General features: G+C 33.6%; 2 protein-coding genes across 4 annotated transcripts in view; one reads left to right on the forward strand and one right to left on the reverse strand.

Moving 5' to 3' along the window:
• Nucleotides 1-14293, reverse strand: part of LOC126750167 (structure-specific endonuclease subunit SLX4) — a 33009-nt gene extending 18716 nt beyond the window's left edge. Inside the window, exons 1-3 of one of the 3 annotated variants that reach the window (XM_050459689.1) lie at nt 13915-14293; nt 4494-4734; nt 4021-4411 (exon numbers count right to left, since the gene is read on the reverse strand). In XM_050459689.1, the coding sequence (XP_050315646.1) occupies nt 4021-4411; nt 4494-4579 (477 nt within the window). In that variant the 5' untranslated portion in view covers nt 4580-4734; nt 13915-14293. The remainder of the gene's footprint in view (nt 1-4020; nt 4412-4493; nt 4735-13914) is intronic. The other 2 variants (XM_050459690.1, XM_050459691.1) reach the window with 2 other exon arrangements.
• Nucleotides 14294-15292: 999 nt separating this feature from the next.
• Nucleotides 15293-19923, forward strand: part of LOC126733649 (serine/threonine-protein phosphatase 2A 56 kDa regulatory subunit epsilon isoform) — a 51575-nt gene continuing 46944 nt past the window's right edge. Inside the window, exons 1-2 of the mRNA XM_050437043.1 lie at nt 15293-15902; nt 15961-16170. Coding sequence (XP_050293000.1) covers nt 16032-16170 — 139 coding nt within the window. The 5' untranslated portion in view covers nt 15293-15902; nt 15961-16031. The remainder of the gene's footprint in view (nt 15903-15960; nt 16171-19923) is intronic.

Raw genomic sequence — 19923 nt, forward strand, 5'->3', positions numbered from 1 at the left:
TGGACATTTTACATTGTTTGCTGACGACACAACGGTTTTATGGTCGAATAAAGATCCCAAGCAGCTTGTCAGAGATGTTGCAGCCGATCTCCTGAAATTAAAGCAATGGTGTGATTCCAATCAACTTTGCTTAAATCTGTCAAAGTCCCACATTATTGGTTTCAATTTTCAAGCTGAGAGTCTTGATTTTGGTGAGAACGCATTGGACATGGTAGACAATTCTGCATTTCTTGGTTTAGTCATTGATAAAGATTTAAAGTTTTCTGACCATATAATAAAGTTAAATAAAAAACTTGCTTCTGGCTGCTTCTCTGTTAGGGCAACCGTTCATGAACTGGGGAGAGATGTTGCTCGTGATGTGTACTTTGCTTTGTTCGAGTCGCATTTAAGGTATGCTCTTCCATTTTGGGGTGCATGTTCAAATTATCTGTTTCAGTCTGTTTTTGTGCTGCAAAAGAGGGCTGTCAGAAGTTTATTTAGGGCCCATTCTAGAATGCATTGTGGTAATCTTTTCAAAGAGAGCCGTATTTTGACCCTACCATCATTATTTATTTTGGAAACTGCATGTTTAATATTCAAAAATAAGAACAGTTTTCCAATCCGACATCACAGTTATCCTACCAGACAGATTAATAATATTCCCCTTCCTATTCCTCATTTTACATCTATCAAAGATTCATTTATATATCGCGGTTTAATGATTTATAATCTCATTAGCGTGGAATTAAGAAGTGTTCAGTCTTTGCGCCAGTTTCGTTGTAAACTGAAGTCATATTTGCTTCTAAAAGCCTTTTATTCGATTGAAGACTTTTTTAAGGCTGAGGATGTTGTGTAGTAGATGCTAAGCTTTTAATCTGTTAATTTTAATTTTGAACATACCTTTATGTGTCCCTTTATCTCTGCTACCTTTGTCTACATGCATGTATTTTATTTTATAAAGATTTTGTTTGTAACATTTTCTCTTGCATTTTTTTTTTTAGGCATTTTATATGTTGTATAAATTTTTTATATTTGTTTTGTAAAATCTGATTTGATTGTATTTATTTTCTGAAGCTTTGTCAATAAAATTCGTGTACATGTACCAAATTTTCGACAATAAAGTACTTGAAAAAAAAAAAAAAAAAAGAAATAAAACTTTACTTAAGTAGCAACTAATGTTCAAATAATTGTCTGCCTGCATTCCTGATACAGCGTTTTAAATTGGATTAGTCAACACTTTTTTTTAATTTGAAGTTCTCACTTTTTATTAATTATTGTTATATGTAAATTTAAACAATTTATTTAAATTGGGTGAACATGGCGCCAGGCTATTCTTCTACCCCGTCCTATCTACTTGTACGGGTATTCCATGTTCAGAAATATCCCTATAGGGTAATTAAGACCGGTAGTGACGCAACTTAGGTCATTAATCAAATCAAATCAATTAATTTACCTTTTATTACTTTTTTATGTTCTATTTCACTACAATAATCATTACTTAAAAAAATAAATATCTTTACCAGTTTTAATTTGTTTCTTATAAAGTATTAACAAAAAGATAAAGTATGTGGTATCTTTGAAAGGTAATTAAAAGACCTTTAAAATGAGTTACCACTCGACCCTCCTTTCAATTTAAAATTTTAGAGGTTATGTCCGCTCCCGCCAGACTAGACGGCTGCTGCAATTTGATTGTAAACTAACCTAAAAAATGTCCCCCTCAAAAATAAATTTAATGTATTTTTGGAAATTTTTAAATTTTATACAGGGGCAGAAATTTAGAGGGTGGTACTTTTTCAAATTAACACCCTGTATACAACACGATTAGAGCCTACACGAAGTTCATACATTTTCTTAATTACCGTTTGAATAGATCAATACAAGCATCCGAAAATGGACGTAAATACTTTGATTAATGTTGATCTACAAAATTATAAACAGTTTACTTGAACGTGATTTCTGCTTATATCATATTCACATAAACGCCAATATTTACTACTACTACCGTATATACAAGGCAAACTTCTAGCATTCCAAGAATACCATCAAACTACTTTCTCCATTCACCGCTTAATTCTTTGTGCTAGAGAATTGAACAAAATCAATAAGTTCCGATAGTTTTTATTTAAATTTCAACACATATAAGGACAAAATTAGAGTTTTATTAATTTAGCTAAGTTGTAACTAACTAGTACAGCTTCGTAATACTTTAGGTATGTCTTATTAGAAATCTAGAATACTTACTAGACTGTTCATGTTTCTTTGTTTACTTTGTGCCATTCAGTAAGACAGCTTCGCCTGTCTGTTGAGCGCCAAATAAAAGTTGGATCCTATCCCTTTTAGTTATTAAATAAATAAGTGAACTAACAAGTGACCAATAGCGTTGCAATTCCTCAAATTTAACCACACATAAGTGAGGCATTAAGAATTATAGTGGCCTAACCCACAAAAAGTTGATATTTAGATAAACCCATAAAACAATTCCCAAATATCCAAAGAATCGACAGAAAAGTGGCCTAACCCATTTTAAACTTTGTACGTATAGATGTCGCCACATGTTTCACTATAATATTTAAATTATTTTTTCATTTTTAAATATTATACTGGCCTTTCGGGGGTTAGGCCACTGTTATGTTAGGACTATCATTTGTTTACCTACGTTTAGGTTAAAACGTGGCTGTTCTTTTTCTCAGTAAAAGTTGTTGTTTTTTTGAAAAAAATTGGGTTGTGTTAGTATGGAGAGTGTGGGTAAGTATTTTTAATTTATTCCGTTACCTGTATTATTATTTTGTTAGGAATTTCCACTTTTACTGATAGTAGCACGGCAAAAATTGAGGTTATTAAAATTTTACTTTACTTAAATAGTTTTTAAATAGCCATATTACTTAAATAGCCACTGTTGCAAAAATTTTGTGTCAGAAAAAAAACTTATCATGTATAGCGATCAATGTGGCGGCCAGAATCGCAATATTAAGATGGCACTCATTGCGAATTCTCTATCACTGAAATAAATCACAAGTTTTTAGTATCAGGTCACTCATACCTTCCGTGTGATCAAGATTTTGGCGTTGTAGAAAAAGAAAAAAAAATTCATAAAGATGTGTTTATACCGGAGCACTGGATGACTGTTATTAAAGCTGCACGAAAGAGAAAGCCATTTCAAGTAATTGAAATGGAAAAAAAACATTTTTTTTCCACGAAGAAACTGGAAGGCGCTATTACTAATAGAAAAAGCAGTACAGATGGCTCTAAGGTAGAGTGGCTAAAAATGCAATGGATTAAATTTTCGAATGACACAAAACACCAATTTCATTTTAAATAGTGCAATCCTTGTGATTGTTGAAAATTTGGATTTGCTGTATCCATTAGGGTGTCCAATAGAAAAAAAGAAAAAAAGATGAGCTTATGGAACTTCTTCCATATGTTCCACTAATTTTTCATGGTTTTTACCATAACTTAAAGACATTTGCCTCAGCGATTGACGAACTGGGAGAAAACAGAGATAATGTGGCTGTGTAGGGCTCCTTGAATAGACTTTCCTAATTTTTTCATGTACTATCTGTATTAAAAATATACCTTTTTGCATTATAATCTGCTTTTTCATTTAACTTTTAGAGATTTCAGAACTTGCCAAAATTGTAGTTTCGTTTATAAAAATAACATAGTGGCCTAACCCACATCAAAATCATTTTTTTAATAAAAAAATAATAAAATGGCTATACATTTTTAATAACTAACTAAATTTAAAAAGCATTAAATCAAAAATATTATTAGAAGTTCACAAACTTTTTTAAAAACCATCATGGAAAAAGCTACTGATTTTAATTTTTAAATTACACATTTATTTAATTTTGGGGTTAGGCCATTATGATTCTTAACGCCTCAAGTGATCAAAAAGATGAATGTCCTGTAATGTATTATAAACCCCAATCCTTATATTAATTTGAGAACTTGCTAATAAGGAATTCTAGAAATTTGTATGCTTTGTTAATTATTTAGATACATGCTTTCAAAAATTAAGATGGCAATCTTAAAATGACTCACCTGGGGTGCTCGAGGCTTCCAACTGTCCCCCTCTAACACTTTTTTCCCTTTAAATCCGAATCGTTCCAAACTGGTCGGTTTAACGTTTTGCAATATGGCTCCAATATCCGGAGTGTCCTCTTGAATCTTTTCTTCAGACTTCGAGAGGGCCAGAGCCATTTGAAGATGCTCCGGATTGACATTATCAGAAGAAAAGTTTTCTATGACCAATTTGCTTTGTTTCTTAACAAGTTTTTTGCCAGTTTTTGCTTTGGGAGGCTCCTTGGTGAGTTTCCATGCCACTTTTACGGGCTTCTTCAGCTTAATAGGGGACCTAAAGTCATCGTCACTATCTTCGACTTTGCGTGTTTCCGACGATTTAAAATATTTCGACACGGTGTTGGACTGTTGACTGAAAGAGGTTAGAAAAAAAAGGAAACTTCTGTTACATGCTAAAGAAGACTACTTTATTTAACTAATAACAACAATCGAACCTATTGCTCTTCGTTTTGGTCTTTTTCGCTCCTCTTTTGATGTTCGATAGCGGTTTGGAAGAATAATGAGTCTGCTTCTGGTTCATCCTGGTACACAGTTCTCTGTCTTAGTTTAGTGAGGAGACTGTTGAGAGCGGGCTGTTCGAAGGAGGCACGAAAGTGCTGTCTGCGGTCCAAAAGTAACACGGACTCCGTATGCTCTTTCAACCAAGCTCTGACTTTTTTAGCAGCAGGAGTCAATCTGAAAATGACAAAATGAAGATGGACTCATTACTAACCACTAGATAAAATAATATGAAGACTAAAATTAAAGGAATATTGTTTGCTGCAAAATTAAGAAGTTTATTTTTATGTTTGATAGTTATGTATACAGGGTATCTGAGACAAAACAGTCCATCCTGAAAATCATTAGAAATTAATTGTTTATCCGAAAGCCGAACATGTCAAATTTAATACTGAGACGGACATTTATTGACAGAAATTGCGTTTCTTTGCAGTCATCCTCTCCCCCAGAGCCCCACTTTATTTTCTACATAACCCTATTTTTATTTTTTATTTTAACACTTCGTTCTGGAGAAATATGAATAAATGTGGCTAACATTCTTCACAAGTTAAATCTTGCAATTTTGCAGCCTGCATAAAATTTCTTTTTTTTTTAATTATCCAGGTGTTATATCTAATCAAGAAAAAAATACATTCCGAAAATTCAAGTTATTTTGACAAAAACGTCAAAATATGGAGTAAGTAGTTGCATATTTCGACGCTTTTGTTGGTTTAGTTATTTTTCTTTTTAGATGATACTGTACTATTAATCAAAGGACAAAGCATAAACACAATGTTAAGGCAGCTGCAATCACAGTTAAATAGGATAAATACCTGGCTAGAGGTACACCACCTACAAGCATCACCACAGAAAACCAAAGCAATGATTTTGACTAAAGGAAGATATGCAAACCTACAGTACAAATTACAACTAAACCAACATAAATAGACTGGGTAACAGAATACAAATATTTAGGCATCACTCTCAACTACAATATAAAATAGACAACACACATAGACAATGAGGGACATAATTATTGGACAAGGCAAGCAACATCCGCCATAATAGAAGGGGCGGACCAAATACTACAGTATTACAATTACATCTATAGAGACTCCAAACTACCATGTCACCGCTACAATATACATATAGACAAACAAAAAGGATAGAATACCTAAAGACCAAAAACTCCTGGAACAACAACCATTTTCTTTATATCCAACCCCCACTACATGCCAGGAACAAGTAGTTGAGGACAATGGAGGTCCTCAACTACTGTTATGGAGGATTATGTCTCAATGAACACTGGCTGGTGCCAAAGGAACTATGTACGATCCCTATAAAAAATTACAGAATGGTTTCTGGATTTTGCAGGTCAGTTAGATCTCACAATCTATGAGCTTTTAAATCTTGAATATTTATAATAAGAGAAGCAAAAGACTCTTTTCGCCACAGGCAATCCAGTTAGTCATAATAACACACTCATTGCACTCAGTGATTTCTAATAAGGAAGGCGCTATAAAACAGATCAAATATAGGAATCAGAAAAGATGCAGTTCATAACACTAAGCACCAAACAAGAACCAAGTCTTGAAAACAGGAACATCAAGTTAATATGAATATTGAGCCATACTGGAATAAAAGAAAATGATACAGCAGAAAAACTTGCAGTAGAAGGAAGACAGAATAATACCATAAAACAATAAAAAAAATCCAACATTCAAGATTCCTTAAATTAATTTAAAAAAAACCAATGGAGGAAATTGATGGTCATATACAACAACTGGAAACAGGAAAAAGGTGGCAGCTACCCACAAATACAGCCTACACCACAGAAATAAACATGGTTTAACAATGCCAAAGTCACTATACAACAAACAGGGCCAAAGTCACTACACTCATAAGCAAGCTCTGTTACTACAACTTTCATTCAGAGAGCATTGCCTTTGTCAGGTCATACCTGTATGGCCTACTCCAATAATATGTGTCATACAATGCTAGTGTATCTGGTAAACAGACATTACATCATGGAGTACCACAAGGATCCGTTCTAGGCCCACTCTTATTCCTTATTTATGTAAATGACTTGCCTTATTTTACAGACCAGGCACATGAGCATAAGTTCATCCTGTTTGCTGATGACACTACTCTACTCCAGCCTCATCACCCGGCAAAACAGAAAATCGCCAGTACAGAGGAAATAGAGAGTAAAATGAGGGAATGGTTTGTAGCAAACAAACTAAACCTTATCTATGCCTCATATCCTCATATCCTCCGTTATGTCATATGCTGTGCTGAACTCTACTCATGGGGAGAAGATATCTGGTTTACAGAGCAGGTGCATAAGGGCTATGACTGGTTTGGGGCACCGTGACTGTTGTCGACACTGTTATTCTGAACTTGAAATCCTCACTTTTCCATGTGTATTCATCTTGCAATGTTTGACTTTTGTAAAAAATAATCTACCATCATATTTAACACACAGTAATATACATCAGTATTCAACTCGAATTTCGCAGGCTTGGGAGAACCCGTAGAGGAACTGTTTATCATGGGATTTGTTTCTATAATCTGTTACCATTGTAGGTTAGGGAACTTAATGAACAAGCTTTTACTAAAAAAATTAAAAAATATTTATTAAAAAAGTCTTTTTATTCATTTGAAGAGTACCTAAATAACAATTTTAATGACCTAATTTAACTGTTTTATAAATATTGTGTGTCTATTATTTATAAGTATTTTTAAATTGAGCGTCTGTAGATTTTAATTATATATTACCTTTTTTAAATTGCATTTTATATATTACCGTTTATATTGACTTGTAAAAACACTATGTGTAATATTACGATTAATGAAATTAAAAAATTAAATTAATGAAATTAGATAAGAACAGAGCACTGCACCATGCCAGAATACTCAAATGAAATACTTGTCAACACCCAAACTGTATTTTTGGACCAACAGGAACACTAAATCATCTCATCTTCAACTGTACTTTCAGGGAAAATCAATCCAAGGAAGACTACTTGCAAGCCACACAGGAACTATTAGGACCAGTAGCCACCAAGAACATTCTAACAAAACCAGTGTCAATGACCATGCGCAAAATCATAGAACATCAACCTTAAAAGTACATCTTTCATGACTAAGGCAGCTGGCTGTCTGCAAAGACGCGGGCTCAACAAGAAAGACAAAAAACTGTTTTTATTTTGGTATCAGTGTTTTGTAAAAGTGAGATATAACAACAGTAGCATGAAGTATTTGTTTAATCTAGTCCTAGGTATATTGATAATATTAATAACAATGGTTTAAATGCTGCAAGAAAGAATTAAGTTGATGGGTCTTTATTATCATCAAAATAAGTCTGCTAGCATGCGCTTTTAATGGTGATCATCTGGATAAAAGGGTGAATTATTCTTATGTAATGGATTTGACGAGAAAGTTTCAAGAAAGTAGTAAAGTCAGTATAAAATTGAAAAAAGTTTAGCATCCAGTGAGAAATAAAGTAGTAGTAGTGCAGTTTTGGTCATGTTGAGATAGAACCTAAAATATCTGCTTGAAAATTTGCTACCGCATCTGGCATGTCTAAAAGTACTGTTCACAAAATTTTAAAATTATAAAAATATCATCAACAAACAAAAATATATCACAATTTATTTCGAGAAACACATATGTAGCGACCTCTTAATAAAACTTAATGTATGTGCTTGTTGTATCCTGGGAGATCATTCAAATTTAAATTCAAAATATGATTTATTGTTCTAATAATAATAATAATAATAATAATAAGCTTTATTTCCAACAGGTTCCATATACCCAGTTACAGGAAAATCAATTAAATATATAAATGTACGAATGCATGAATTGTATTAGATTCATGCAACTAAACTATAAAAGAATTGCTATATAATAAAAAAAAAAAAAAAGTAGTGAACTTGAGAAAATAAATAATAAAAAATCAACACTAAATTAGGATAAGAATCAAGAATTAATTTAAATCAAAAGAGCAAAAAAAAATGAGTAAATAAATGTATTCAAGCTAAAAACTAAATAACCAAAAACTAAATAACCTAGCCTCCCCCACCGACCATACGCAGGTGATTCAAGATAAGTGCCAAATCGTCATGGTGAATGTCACAAAAATCAGCAATGGTGTTAAAGTTTTGACACATAAAGTGAATAGGACTCTGGTACAGAATGTTGGACCTGGCTGTGTCCAAGTTAAAAGCTGGACACTGTCTGGATCCTGGGCGTGGTATATGAAAGCAAATCCTTTGCAAAAGGGATGGGCAGTCAATCTTATGGTTAAGTAAATTAAACAAGAATTTCACCGAATGCATTTCTCTCCTCTTCGCAAGTGACCGTTCAGTATATCTAGAGAGCAGCAGGTTATGGTCAAAACCCCTTGGAGGATAGACTCCATCATCCTTAAATGCCAAACATTTAAGGAATCGCCGTTGGACTGATTCTAATAGGTGAATGTGCTGGTTGTAAATGGGAGACCAAATGAGGGAGCAGTAGTCCAGCCTGGATCTAACAAATGCATAGTAGAGAGTTTTGGCAGTGGCAGTGTTCAAAAAAAGTTTGCAATTTCTAATAATAAAGCCTAGCATGCGAGTAGCTCTAGAAACAGTATCTTCGATGTGAGGGATAAAAGAAAATTTTTGGTCAAAGGTGACTCCAAGATCCTTGAAACAGGTAGACCTTGCCAGAGACTCTCCATTAACTGAGTAATTAAAGGCAATTGGACTTTTGATACGAAAGTAGCTGGCCACATTACACTTGGAAACATTAAGGTTAAGCCGGTTCAAAGTGCACCAATGGTGTACAGTATTGATGTTCTTTTGCAGTAGACCACAATCTGCTATAGAGTCAATCCTATAGAAAAGCTTTAGGTCATCAGCATATGCTAACCGAGAGCAATTGAGGGTGGAGATCAAGTCATTAGCGAAAACGTTAAAGAGAAGGGGGCCCAAGTTAGAGCCCTGAGGAACTCCAGAGGTGGGTGAAAAACAAGCAGATCTAAAGCCTTCGACCACTACAAACTGAGAGCGGTCAACTAAATAGGAGTTAAGGAGCTTTATCAAGCGATCGGAGAATCCAAACTGGCGTTCAAGCTTATTTAATAGGATGAAGTGGTCAATCTGGTCAAAAGCCTTTTGAAAGTCTGTGTAGATAACATCGATTTGGCTTCTATCATTAAGTGCTTCGCACACAAACTGAGAGAAGAATGCTAGGTTTGTAGTACATGAGCGGCCAGAAACAAAGCCATGTTGATCGTTGGCCAGCATGGACTTAACCTTGGGAAAAATTAATTTATAAAGAGCCAACTCGAATAACTTTGAGAAATCGCACATAATGGATATAGGGCGGTAATTCTCTATTGTTCCAGCATCGCCCTTTTTAAAGATAGGGCAAACTTTGGCTTGCTTCCAGATATTGGGAAAAATACCTGTGTTAAGGATCAGATTAAAAATGTGGAGCAGAGGGTCTGTAAGTGCAACAGAGCAGTCCTTAGCTAAAAAACTAGGAATTAGATCTGGGCCAGAGGTCATTTTGCTTTTGAGACACTTGCTCGCCATTATAATGTCGGTAGCCGCGAGCGCGACGACGTCTATGCAAGTCAAGGGAGGTTCAGAGACGACAGGATGATCGCTGGGAAGTGAGTTCGTGTATACACTCCTGAAATAATCTCCAAAAGCGGACACAATGCTGTCAGGCGTATTGTATGATTGGTTAGAAAGCTTCATTGAGCCGGGGATTTGAGACTGATTACGTTTGCTTCGAATAAAAGACCAAAATTCACTCGGATCGGAGGTTATTTTGTTCTCAATACTATGGATGTACATTTTGTAGGCTTGTGCAGTTAGAGCTTTAATTGTCTTGCGCAGAGATCTAAATATCTCTAGATGATGTTTAGACTTGGAAATCTTAAAATCACGAAATGCTCTTTCCTTTTTATATATATTACGAATTATGTCCGCCGAAAACCAGGGAGGGAAACGTCTTTTACGTTTTACCTTGAAGGGTACCGCTCTAGCGAAAGTGTTGTTCAGTATATCATAAAAAACATCACATGCGGAGTTGACGTCCTGCTGCACCATGACAGGCGACCAATCAGTATCTAGCAGCAGCTGATACAAAAGGGGAAAGTTAGCCTTTCTGAAATTAAATTCCTTTATTTCAGCTTTATTAAGGGGTAGGTTATTGAGAGAGATAAGGCCTGCATGGAACTCAAATGACAAAGAAGGATGGTAGGTATCCTCCGGGACAAGAGATGCACCGCTGTTAAGTACAGAGATATTAAAGCTTGCAAAGATTAAATCCAAACAGCGAAGATTGTTATTTACCACGTTATTGAATTGCTTATAGTTTAGGAAATCAAAAAAATTACTTAGAAGTTGACGTTTACTATTGGGAGATACCGAGTGTTCAATATAAGTGGGGACATTAAAGTCTCCCAGGATAATCACATGTTCAGAATAGATTACATTAATCATGGAAAAGGCTTCGAGAAAGCGTTCTAATTGCACGGAGTCGATGGAAGGAGGAACGTACAATACAAAAATATACAGTATGAAATGATTAAATTTGCCCCCACATCCTACCAGATCGATTTCTGGTATTTCTTGGCTGATCGCAGAGAGGTCGAGGGCTTCCGAGGAGAGGTGGTTCAGAATCCCCAGTAGAACACCACCACCCCTTGAAGCAGCGACAAGGTCAGTTCTTCTGTCAGAACGGTACATTACGTATGAGTTGGGAAGGATTTCACCATCAAGTATATCATTTTGGAGCCAAGTTTCTGTGATGGAAATAATATCATAGCCAGAAGTAGACGCAGCACTAAAGCAGGTATTGGTCTTGGAGCGCAGGCCGCGGGTGTTCTGGTAATAGCAAGAAACTAGATTTTTTAAGGAGGGGGAGGTGGTCGCCCTTGGTTTTTTGCCGCTATTGAGGGAATACCATTGATATACTTAATGAAGAGGTTATCCTCACCACGGTCCCTGCGCAGCCTTAGTTCTTCCTTGACATTATTAAGGTGTTCCAACTGAGCCGGGGTAAGGTCAGACTCAATGTATATCTTTTTTCCTGAGAACTTACTCCTGTTCTTCAGTAGGAAGTCGACATCCCCATGGTTCACCAGTGTGATCTTAACTGGTCTGCAGCCATTACAGTTGGGTTTCCCAAATCTAGATGCCTTGGATATAGGAATATTACGGCCACACACATCGTTAAGCAGAGTAGAGATGTCTGCTGTGAAAGTCGGATCTTCAGACGACTCGGACTTTAGGTTAAAAAGCATTAAATTGCAGTTACGTTTTTGCCTCTCAATAATTTCCTGCAACACAACATTACTAGCCTCGGCATTTGATTGAGTAAGTGGTGGTTGTTGAGACTTGCCATTGGAAGCCAATGGCATCTTAGATGAGGTAACCTCCACCTGTAATGCATCCAACTTTGTCCTGACCCTTTCAAGTTCATCCAGTACAACAGGCAATTTAGATATTTCAGTCTTCAGCACTCCAACATCCCTTTCGAGTACTCCTACACGATCGATCAGTCCCAGCAGCTGCTTGACGCTGCCTAAGCACTCTTTACAGTAGAAGGGCATAGATCTCTTGCTTAACACCACTGCCCTGATTTCAGTAGCACTTAAATCACTGCAGCTTTGACAGACCATGCTTCTACAATGGTCGCAAGGGTAACCAAAAACCTCCCCATTTCTTTTAGGTTCTCTGCAAGTAACTGCAGTCTTACACTTAGTGCAAAAGCCAGACATTGCGATATCGGTACCCTCGCCCAGCTCCACTCACACCACGAAGGCAAGTGGAAAAACTGTGTCGATATTGCAATCCAACACTACTTAAGGTTTAATGCACAGAGAAAAATTAAAATTAAAAAATTATGTGGTTAGATGCACTCTTGATAAATGACACTGGTTTGTTTATGTTATTGTTGTAAGTTATGAGACTATTGAGTTATGGGACTTGGCAGTGTCTTCTTTTTGGACTTTACCCATTATTTACAGCGAGCGGAATACTCTCCTACACAATAACTTAACTTTTAAAGACATTAACCCACTTAAAAACTTAATTTTGAGACCGATGGTAAACACGTTCGTTACAATTGGCTGACAAAAATCTTCTCCAACTAAACATTTGTTGTTGTGAACAAAGCTGTATAAAACAAAAAAAATAAAAGTAGGTGCGAATAAACAACAAAAAATATATGAAATACACACAGAAATAAAAATAAAATAAAGTACTGATAAAACCTAAAGCTAAAAAAAGAACACTCACACACACACACAAGAACTAAATACATGTATTTCAGTTGTTGAATTGAATTGTATTTTGTATGGAGGTTGACATAGATCATTTTCAACATTTAATAAAATAGATGTTAGATACTTTTTATTTTTTTCATTTAAAATAAGATTTATTTTTTTATCTAAATTTATTCATATTTCTTGAGAACAAATTGATAAGATAAAAGATATCCCCCTCAATATTAAATTTCACATGTTAGGCTAAACAATTTATTTTTGAATATTTTTAGAGTGAGTAAATAAAGAAATAAATAATGTCTTTATTATGCCAAAATGTACAAAGGCGAAGTCTAGCCTAGGGCTAATCAACTTAACCTCTAAATACATGAACAAAAATATATACCAAATTACATAGATAGCAGTTATAGAAAACCCGTGAAATCTATCTTGAGTTGAAAAATAACCAATGACATAAAACTAAAAAAGAAGAAAAAAAAAATTACACATTTTCTCTTTAAATTATAAGATCATCTGTAATGTGAGAAAATGTGACCTTGATTTTACTTTAAAACCAGCAATGGACATGCACTTAAGTGAATTCAGAAGGTCATTATACACCAAAACAGCATTAAAAAGAAAACATCTGTGAAATAAGGTAGAATGAAAATGAGGAACCGATAATTTACTTATACATTTTAGATTGACGTCATGCACATCTCTTCGAAAAACTGGATTTTTCATGAAGGTAAGCAGGGGAGGATGTACCAAGCAATTGATGCACAAAAAAATTTCAATTCAATTTTCAGTTTTTAAATATTGGATAACTTTTTAGACAAGGGGCTGAGAAACAATATCTCTCAGCCTCTCAATAAAAACACCTCAATTATTGTGTGGTCAAATTGGTATACATTACATATACTTACTCTCAAAAGGATCAATAGATTTTATATGACCAGGAATATCCTTCAATACTGAACATAAAAATATCTTGAACACTATTTTATCTGTTTCAAGATTATAGTTTTTCTAAATAAATTGACTTTCCTAACAGTTAGTGATTGTGAATGAATAAAGAGAGTAACTTATTCTACCAAGGAAAATGTACTTACTCCATCAAAAACCAAGACAGACCTGCTAGAGCGATCCCGCCTGCCGCCCAATAATTCCTTTGCGTATAAAACGGGGTCCCTTTGGTACGCCTGGGCTTCCTAAACCTCTCGTCCACTCTCCTGTCCATATCACGACTTTAAGGTTATGTGCGATTCGGTTCAAATACAAGGCGAATAATTGCTTGTATTTGACTCGAACATTGATATTAGATGAGAGTTAATATGGAAAAGTTTTATTTGTTTATTCGTAGTATTTTTTTTTTAGTAAGTTTATTATATGAAAATTCGGAAAATTTTTGTATTTTGACATATGTCACTGACAGTGACAGCTGATGATCCTTTAAGCGAAGTTGCCACGTGGTAGTTCCAATCGGCGTTCGAGTTAAATAATTTTTTTTTAGATTCGTAAATTTCAATATATTGCGTAGATTACGTTTAAAAAGCTATTAAAAGAAATCTAAATAATGTAACTCGATAATAATCAACATATTACAATAATAATGGGATGATTTAGTTATTAATTTGCTTTTTATGTAATGGACTGTGTGATTTTTAAATAGAAAAGTATTTTGTAAATATGTATTTAATTCGCTAAAGTAACTGGTTTGTCCTTAAAAATGTACTGTTTCTATGGGACAAAAAGATATCACAATAAACTATTTCGACACTGTATATTTCTACTAGCGAATAACCGAGTTTGGCACTAACGTCTTTTTTGTCTACGTTTTTTTTTGTTATTATTATGATAGTGTATATAAATATGTGTTGCTGCAGCAATTTCCAGTATTGTTGCTTCGTTATTGCTCGACTATTTTAAATAAATTAAAATGGTAATCGAAAAAATGCCACGGCAGAATATTCTGCTATAGGTTATACTACAATGCTGTTACACGATAATTTATCGGAGTACCGAACTCACTACGTAACAGCATTTTGTTGCACGACGATGTTACGAAACGGAGTTTTGTTCTATGTCTGTACGCGCCTTAATTCAAAGCGAGTGAAAAATTTGGGTATTCACCAAAATGTGAAACGAAGAATGTTTTAGCTATTTAAAAATTAATTGTTTTTTCTTTTTTTAAACTAGAAGAAACGTCCGTTTTAGCTAGATTTTTCAGCTAATCTAACGAATTTACGTGACCTACAAATACATTTCTAACCAAGCTTGGCAACATTGTTGATTGGTTGTCACAAACGTCAAAATGACAATCGTTATTTCCAAACCGACCAATAACGTGCTTGAATAATCTACGCCCCGATTGGTCGTTATGAAACCTGACTCTCAGTTGAATTTTCCTTTTTCTAATAATTTCAACTCTAAAATCGTATTATTTAATAATTCCTGGTTTAAGTAAGCGTTTTTATGTCCACCAGTGACTCTCATATTATTTTAAAGTGGTAAACGGCAAAATAAAAAACTGTTAAAGTCGCCATTTTGACTATGCGCCCACTCCCCACCATCTATTTTCAGCCCAAGGCACTTACGGCATCGGTGTCACTCGGTGTGCAAAAATTAACAGTAAAAATTTAATATTTCTATCGGTTTTCCCGTAAATTCCATTAAAAAAACGTGAACGTCGTATAGTTTAAGGCACGTACGATGCGTAGCGTGAGCGGGAACGAGCAGGAACCCCGCGAAAAAGTGCATTTTCACGGGAATTAACCAGCTGATGGCGGGTGGTGGACTTTACCGAGGCAGCTCATAAACGACAGTGCTAAGTGCGGTTTCGCGTTTAATTCGACTAAAAAACAAACTGATATTATCGTTGCGCGACTTCCCGATCCTTTAACCCCGTTTTTATCGTTCAAACGTATTGAAAAAATAGACGGGAATCGTGGGAAAAGGGCGTGCGGACTGAACACACCTCGCGGCTCCCAGCCACACTCTTCTTGTCAATTGATATTTCGCGACCGTTCGTCATCCTTAGACTGGCCTGTTAAAAAAAAATACAAATGATTCGGGAATTTTGATGCATTTTGTATCGGTGGTGAGATGCCGCATAGGACCCCCGCGTAATTCCTGTATATTTTTACCTTTTATTGTAGCTCCTCCCCCCCTCTACTACTCAGTGGCTGTTCATAAGGATAAATAAAACAGGGAAGAAGAAGTAGGATAAATGTCTACCGGAGCGTTCGTAGACCGGATCGATCCTTTCGCCAAACGGTCCTTAAAAAAGAAAAGTAAAAAGTCCCAGGGGAGCTCCAGGTACAGGAGCAACCAGGATGTTGAACTGCAATCCTTGCCCCTCTTGAAAGGTGAGTTAATGCCTTTCAACAATCAACTGTCAAATATGATGACCAGGTCAATGTTTATTTATTATTACCAAATATTACAGAAGCGAAATATAAATAACTATTACAGATTAAGAACTTTTTTTATGTAACCACTCTTGGGTTCTAATAATGATAATAACATTATGTTACATGTTGTATTCAGTGGCAAAAGTTAGTAATACACTCAGTCATGATACAATCTCAGTTAAAATTTAAAATGTTATGGCAGTATTCAAATTTATGTGGATACAGTCTCAGTTTTGAATATTCCATTAGAATGAATATTGAAATCAATTTCAAGTCCGAGTCTCAAGGTCAAGTCAGTTTTTCAGGAATCAAATTTGCTTTAAAACATTTGACCCAGAAACACTTTTGTCGAATATATAAGACAAAGATTATTTGGACTATCATTAATTATTTTCTTTATTTAGTTTATCAGAATATATAGGTTTTTTTTTTTAATAACAGACATGTATCCATTCTTGCTGCTGACCTTTAAAAGATTAACTAGATTTTAGTGACATTGGCTAATAAAGGGAAGCCAAATCTTTAAGAAGGTGAATGCATTTAATAGTAGCTTTTAGCCAAAATTTGCCTCTGTAAGGAAATAATATATAATTTAATGCATTATTTAAACAGCTAAGTTTACTTAAATAGCACCTAGATGACTTAGCATCTGTAAGTGCTTATAAAAAATAAAGAAAAAAAAAACAATGAACTCTATCTAATTGTATGTATAAACCATTGATTAATAAAAACATTATGATGATGTATATAAAATCAACAAGGCAATAGAGAAGTAAAAAAAAACAGATCAGAAATTCAGCTGAAACAAGAGTAATATTAGTTCACACCTTATTCATAAATCTTCTTAGAGAATTTCTCTGCATTAAACTGATAAAATTAGTATATAAATCTCTAGTGGAATCATTGCTGCGGTACGGCCTTGTAGTATGGGGGGTACATACAAAAGTAATTTACAACCATTACAGGTAATACAAAGATAGGCAATATCCAACTAAATCATTGTATAACAGCGACAACTGCAACTTAGACTGTTTATACATACACTATATTTGTACCTATATACATAAAAAAGAAAGACTAAAAAAATTTGTAAACCATCAACCTCAAACAAGAGCAAATGTTAATAGACACTTAATTATACCACCAAATAAAAAAACTATAAATTTAAAATTTGCAAATTATTTAGCACCAACATTTTACAACTTAATACCAAATAAAATTAAAACTATAAGTAGGATTAAGATTTTTAATGAGAGATGTAAGGACTTTATTGTAAATAATTATGAAACTTTTTCTAAATTTATGTCATAGGGTAGAAAATAGGATTTAATTCCACCCTTGTAAATAAATAGAAAAATGAATGAATATATGATACATTTACATTTTTAGGAAATAGTATATAGGTAATATTTCAGTGGTATCAACATACAGGGGTATCAACTTCTAGGTGCCAATTAAACAAAATTTTTGATAAAAAAAATATATATAAAATATAAAAGTTCTGGCTTAAAACAGTGCTTTAATTAATTCTAAGTTTTCAACTATATTCATCTTATGATTTCTTGTAACTAATTTAGATTTGTATATGCTTCTTATTTCTAGTGAAATAATATTATAGACCTTGGAGACCAAATAGTTGACAAATCTAAGATTTATATTTTTCTTAATTTTTGGTATTTGAATGTGTTTGTTTATTTTATATAAAAAATGCTTTTTGCATCCTAATTTTCATTGGAGACATCATATTTGCACATATTTTAATGTTCCATTTGAAAGATGCACTTCAGAACACTTTTTATTTTTCCATTCTGAGATCACAGAGAATGAGACAAGTTGTTTTTGTTTATTAGTTTCACAAACTAATGGAAAGTGAGATGGGTCCAGTAACAGAGTTTCTTAGTTTTTATGATACTTACATTGTACTTGAAATGTAACTGAATAAGCTCAACAATTTTATCCCACCTTAGCATGAGTTACAGATAATATCATGATATTTAATAATTTCTTATTTATTTTCATAACTATTTGACAAATTTTGTTTAATTACTTAAGGAATATTGTTTATTATTTTTTTATTGTTATGATTAGGTTATTAATTATTGTTGCAATTTATTTTGTTATTGGGGACATCCCATATATAAATAAATAAATATAAAAGGGTCATAAAAGATTATTAATAAAATTAAAATATTTTTTAGTTTATTTATTTATCAGTAATAATTTTAATTAATTTACTTTAAATAACCTTGGGCACTGATGATGAATTGGAAGTTTATAATATTTGTTGAAATCTCTCTGCAGTCTATGAATTGGACTATGCATGCTGTAGTTAGTAGGTACATGAAACATGAAACTTTAGATTAAATAAATCTTTCAAACAGATTCTTGAAAAAGTTTGAAATGTCACATTTTCCAAGAGATAAGTTAATTGAACAATTTCAAATTTTTAAAATCAAACATTCCATTTATGTTTAACCATTCAAAACAAGAGATTAATATCATTTTGTAACTGTAGAACACCAAAATCAGTATAAATCAATATGAATACTTTTAAATTACAAACAAAAAATTTCCTATGAGGTCTTTGTTTTATATTATCTAAGTGTTTGCCTATTCTTATCAAATAATGATATATTTTGTTCCAAGTCATTGTGAGTTTAACTGGCTCAAGTGCAAGACACCAGTTTTAGATTTTAACCTGGAATTTGTGAGATAGCAGTTGTAAATTATCTTTAAGGAGTTCCCAAATGTATATGATATATATTTGACTTTTGTGTAAAACAATTTTACATTGCTTTTATAATAGTGCTTATTATTAGAAATGACCAAATGGAAATATCTTTTCCTGGAGCACTCTTTTGAGGTCTGCAAACAGCCAGTATTCACTATGGGCCAGATCTGAAGAATAGTAGTATTTATTCATAAGTATACACCTATATTTATTTTGACAAGTCAAAATAAAGTACAAATAAAATAACAGTTGAGAGTCTTCACAAGCTTTACTTAGCCTGCTGACAATTACTAGAATTCATAATAAAATCATAGTTTGATTTAATTTTGGTGTAATTGTGCCTGTAACTTTTTCTATAATTACTAGCATAAAAATTTATTCAATGATTCAGGAATTTTAGCTCCTCCCCTCAACAATCTTTGATTATTCAGGAGAATAAAATCTAATTACATTATATAGAATTAATAAACATTTAGAATTCCTTAAAGTAGCTCAGGCTGAGCCTTTGGGTCTGATTTACTAATTGGTCATATCTGAAAAATAGTTGTTGAGTTAATGGAACTGGACTATTCTTCAGATATTTTTGTGTTTGAATAATGTTCCTAAAGTTCAGGAAATTCCAATTTAAATAGATTTAAAGTATTTTTTTTATTCATTACAATACACATGTAAGGTGAGTACAAAATTTAAATGCTAAAGCCATAATATCTACTTCAGAATTAATTATGTACATACAGTTGAAGTTTTATCACATGTATGCCTACCAAATTCTCCTTAAAGAAAAGAGACCTAGTTTTCATATTTCTAAATCTAAAAAAAGGGCTATTGCCATGTTTAAAATTCTATCACATTTTAAACATGGCAATAGCCCTTTTGTTCCTCTCAAAAGATGTAAGACATCTGATTTTCCCAAGTGGTTCTTGGGTGAACTTAAATATCTAGTTAAACAGAAGAAGATTGCTCACAAGAATTACATC

Source organism: Anthonomus grandis, chromosome 2 (genome assembly GCF_022605725.1).
Source record: "Anthonomus grandis grandis chromosome 2, icAntGran1.3, whole genome shotgun sequence".
In the NCBI taxonomy this organism is placed as follows: domain Eukaryota; kingdom Metazoa; phylum Arthropoda; class Insecta; order Coleoptera; family Curculionidae; genus Anthonomus; species Anthonomus grandis.